At 39.6% G+C, this 5,042-nt stretch overlaps 1 protein-coding gene across 1 annotated transcript; it reads left to right on the forward strand.

Moving 5' to 3' along the window:
* The first annotated feature begins 4,174 nt into the window (after positions 1–4,174).
* LOC149383401 (uncharacterized) lies at positions 4,175–4,909 on the forward strand. The gene has a single exon (XM_089627779.1). The coding sequence runs from the start codon at positions 4,175–4,177 to the stop codon at positions 4,907–4,909; it is 735 nt and encodes a 244-aa protein (XP_089483905.1).
* The last annotated feature ends 133 nt before the right edge of the window (positions 4,910–5,042 follow it).

The following is a 5,042-nucleotide window of genomic DNA, read 5'->3' on the forward strand; positions in this document are numbered from 1 at the left end:
GGAGTGTGAATAAATGAACTGGCCAGTGTCCAAATTGAGTCCTGACTCTTTTGGATGAAACAATGTGACTTGTTAGCTCCTCGTCAATACATTGTTTCTAACTTATTCACAAGCGACAAAGGAGTTGAGGAAATAACAGCTAGAAGGGTAAAATGGTAATTTAGTAAATCCCGACTAGCTAATGACATTCATGAAGGGTAAACATAGATAATATTAAGTGGATCCGCTCATCATAATTAGGTCGAATTCTTGAGTAGAAAATAAATTCATTTGAACCGAGAGATTTTCAGTGTCAGCTCTTTAGTGGAGTCAGTTGGCATTAAGCTAAACTTGAAAAGGTTTGTGAACTTTTGTTTCCAAGTGTTTAGCTCAAGCTTTGTTCATTTGGGTCCATGAGGTCACTGTCACGAATCACATCGATAGGAATAGTTAAACTGGAAGCTAAGTCAAAACGAGAACGAAAATAGTTAAAAGGGTATTTTTGTCTTTTGAGACAAAGGATGAAATGAATGTCAATAAATTTTTTGACAAGTTCATTTGATGACTTAATGTCACTCGGCCATGACTTGATCATTGGGCCTTGTGAGTTAATTTCATTTCATAAGAGTTTTATTGAAAATTCTTAATGGGCATTTTTCATGTTCTCATGAATAAATGAAGAAGCTTCTAGAAGCTCCTTCTAGAGACATGTTGGGCGCCTACCCTATAGAGAAATAGGAGAGTTTATTTTGTGCATAAATGTATTTAGATACTTGCCAAAAGAAAAAGAGGAAACAAATTTGCATAAGGGAACTTCGGCCATGTTGAGAGAAAAGGCAAGCCATGAACAAAATAGGAAACAAATCAAGGCTTCTAGAAGCCTTGTTTGTCCGAGTTTCTCAAGTGGGAAATAAGGGTTATTTTGCTCATGAATATGTGATATTCTATAGAAGAGGAAATTACCTTATTGAAGGTGAGACCTCTCCTATAAATAGGAGCCTCATTTCCTCACATTTCATTCATCCAAGTTTAAGAGATTTGAGAGACTCTCTCTCTAGAACTTTGGCCGAAACTCCTCTCTCTCTCTCTCTAGTTTATTTTTCGATTTTTCTTGTTTTGGCACCTAGGTCCTCACTCGACCTAGTGTTTAGCTCTGCGACTTCAAGACTCGTTCTTAAGTCGTAGTCTTTAAATGTGCCCACTCACTAATTCCTTTATTTCGAGTGATTTAGTGATAGAAACTTTCGTGGTTGCTCGAGGTGCCGAGGAAAGAAAGAGAGACGTGCTGCGAGGGGAGACGAGCGTTGCAAACTTTCCAAAAGCTTCTTCAAAGTTCAAGCTTCAAGAAAGGTTAGTAAACTTCTAGCTCATATTAGTTTTTAATTACATGTACTTGCTCTTTGTCTAGGTTAGTAAAAATTGTTTTTACTTGTATAGAATTTTTTTTTAAATTCCGCCGCTTCCCGAAGCGTTTAATCTTTTTCTTAAACCCTAGATCAATTCCAACACTTGATTTGTAGCTCATTCAAGATGCCTCTGATCCAGAGGATTTCACAAATACCTTGGGCCAAAGCTCGGAACTCAGCCTCTGCACTACTCCGAGACACAACAGCCTGTATCTTACTCCTCCATGTTACAAGATTACCCCACACAAAGGTACAATATGCTGAGGTTGATCGCCGGTCATCTAAGCACCCGGCATAATCAGTATCTGTGAATACTTCAATCTGCCTCCCCTCACTCTTTTTGAAGAGAACTCCTTTTCCCGGGCTTCCTTTGAGGTAGTGAAGAATGCGATACACTGCCTCTAGATGATCATTGGAGGGGCTGTGCATATGCTGACTTACAAGACTCACTGAGTAGGCAATCTCAGGCCGAGTGTGAGCTAAGTAAATGAGCTTTCCAACCAACCTTTGGTACCTTGCTTTATCTGCCGGATCCTCACCATCTGACTTTGAGAGTTTATGGTTTGGATCAATTGGAGTAGAGGCAGGTTTGCAGCCGAGTAGTCATGTCCACTTGAGTAGATCAAGCACGTACTTTCTTTGTGAGATTGCAATCTCCTTTGATGATCTGGCAACTTCCATACCTAGGAAGTATTTAAGGCTTCCTAGATCTTTCACCTCAAATTGCTGAGCTAGGAACCTTGTCAACTTGCTGAGTTCAGCATCATCATCACCTGTCATCACAATGTCATCCACATAAACAATCAATATGGCGAGTTTACCATTTAGAGAGTGTTTGTAGAACATGGTATGATCACTGTGGGCTTGTGTGTATTGCTGATCCTTCATTGCCTTTGTAAATCTGCCAAACCAAGCTCGTGGAGATTGCTTGAGCCCATATAACGCCTTCTTTAGGAAACACACTTTCCCATTTGTATTCTGGTCAAATCCCGGAGGGGGCTGCATAAAGACCTCTTCTTCTAGTTCTCCGTTGAGGAAGGCATTCTTGACGTTAAATTGTCGTAGAGGCCAATCAAGATTCGGCAAGAGAGAGCAGAACTCTGACTGTGTTGAGCTTGGCAACCGGAGCAAAGGTCTCCTCATAATCAAGCCCATAGGTTTGAGTGAACCCACGAGCAACCAGCCTTGCTTTGTACCTGTCAATTACTCCCTCAGCATTATACTTGATAGTAAAGATCCACTTGCAATCAACCATATGTTTTCCCTTAGGTAACTCAGTCATCTCCCAAGTCTCATTCTTCTTAAGAGCTCTCATTTCCTCTAAAACAGCTTCCTTCCACTTAGGACTACTTAGAGCTTCATGTATAGAACTAGGAACCTCATCAGTCATAAGATTAGTGGTAAAGGCTCTAAAGGTAGGAGAAAGGTTTTGATATGAGACATAATTAGATAAAGGGTACATGGGAAACTTTTCGGCTTTTCTAGTGGTGCAATTTCTGGTTCCTTTTCTAAGTGCAATAGGCTCATCTATGCTTTCTGACTTATCTAGGCTTTCTGACTCATCACTCCTTTCAATGGCTATGGGTGAATTATGGCTGATATGAGATGTGTTACCTTGGCCTGAGCTCGGTTCTGATGATGACAATGCTGGAGTTTCTACTTCATTCTCTGATTGCACTCTTGAATTAACACGGATATCAGTACTTGGTTCCTCAATTGAATCAGTTCTATTTTCATTAGATGATGAAATAACATTGGGCACACGTGTAGGTAAAGGTATAGAATTAGGCAAGGTGTGATTTAATTCCCAAAAACACTCTTCATTACCATTTATCTCCCCCTGAAGAGAGTTTTTCTCAAAGAATGGTTTGTTTTCAAAAAATGTGACGTCCATACTTACAAAGAATTTACCCGAGCTGGGATCATAACATTTAAAACTTTTTTGAGTTGGTGAAAAACCAAGAAAGATGCATTTTATTGCTCTAGGGTCCAATTTTCCTCGTTCATGATTATGAATGCGAACAAAGGCAGTACACCCAAATATTTTTGGAGAAAGATGTGTGAAACATTTATTTTCAGGAAAATATGTTTTTAGTGTTTTAATGGGAGTATTATAGCTAAGAACTTTGCTAGGCATTCTATTAATTAGATATGCAGCAGTTAGTAAAGCATCTCCCCAAAAACGTTTTGGAACATTCATTGAAAACATTAGAGCTCGAGTAACTTAAAGTAGGTGTCTATTTTTTCTTTCGACCATTCCATTTTGTTGAGGTGTATAAACACAAGAACTTTGATGGATTATGCCTTTTTCAATTAAAAACTCACCAAGGATTTTATTAAAGTACTCTCTACCATTATCAGTTCTTAAAATCTGTATCCGGCTATTAAATTGAGTTTTGTTAAAGTATTATGTTAATTCCGTGTATACTCTCCAGAATAGTCTAATTAACGTGTAACATTGTTAAAAGGCCCATTAGGTTGATTGTTAGATGGGCTTTATTTTTCTCCTTGTTAGTTAGAGCTGATTAGTGTGTGGGATTAATTCCCTTAGCTGTACACGTTTTTCTTAGCTGTCCTTAGTTGTCAACAGCTGATTATTTGTTTCCTTGTATAGTAGGATTAGGTTTCCTTATTTGTTTATTTCTCTTTCCTTGTAATGTGTATAAATACACGTCTGATGCTAATGAGAAATATCATTTTCCGCACATCTCTTTATCTCTGTTTTACTTTTATGGTATCAGAGCTACACAAAACCCTAAAACACATATAGGTACTCGTGATCATACACCATGGCCGAGTCCAATAATACCAGTTTTACTGGAAATTCTTCCTCTTCTCAACCTGGGATTAATCCTATTATCTCAGTTGACAATTCTTCTCATTCCATCACTTCCCATAAATTGAATGGGAGTAATTTCATGGAGTGGTCTCAATCAGTCAAACTCTTCGTTCAAGGGAGAGGCAAATTTGGCTATTTGTCTGGAATCACAACCAAACCAGACGTGAAGGAAGATGCAGCCAAATATGGCGTTTGGGAGGCTGAAAATTCCATGATTATGTCATGGCTCATTAATTCTATGGATGCAGGTCTAGGGAGGACGTATCTTTTTCTTCCTACAGCAAGTGACATCTGGACGGCGGTTAGAGAGACGTACTCTGATCTTGGCAACGCTGGCACACTCTTTGAGATAGAAACTCAATTGAGCAAGGCTAGACAAGGCGAGAAGTCAGTGACAAAGTACTACACCGACCTGAAGATGCTTTGGCAAGAGGAAGACCTTTATTGCAACCACGAGTGGAGCTGCCCAAAGGACAGCGCCTTGTACCAGAAGCTCGTGGAGAAAGGAAGAGTTTTTAAATTTTTGGTTGGCTTGAATGCAGATCTTGATGAAGTCAGAGGAAGGATTCTTGGCCGAGACCCTCTCCCAAGAACCCGGGAGGTTTTTTCGGAAGTCCGGAGAGAGGAAACTCGTCGCCAAGTCATGCTGGGATCCGGAAAGAATGAGGCTGCACCAACACATTAAGAAACGAGTGCAATGGTGTCTTCCAAGCCTAATTACAACAACAACAATAACAACAACAACAACAACCGGAACCCAAGAAATTCCTCTGGCCGCTACAACAACAATGCTCCAACTTGTGAGTACTGCAAAAAGA

This window comes from Urtica dioica, chromosome 10 (genome assembly GCF_054948205.1).
Source record: "Urtica dioica subsp. dioica isolate 48M chromosome 10, U.dioica_male_clone48M_v1_H2, whole genome shotgun sequence".
NCBI lineage: Eukaryota > Viridiplantae > Streptophyta > Magnoliopsida > Rosales > Urticaceae > Urtica > Urtica dioica.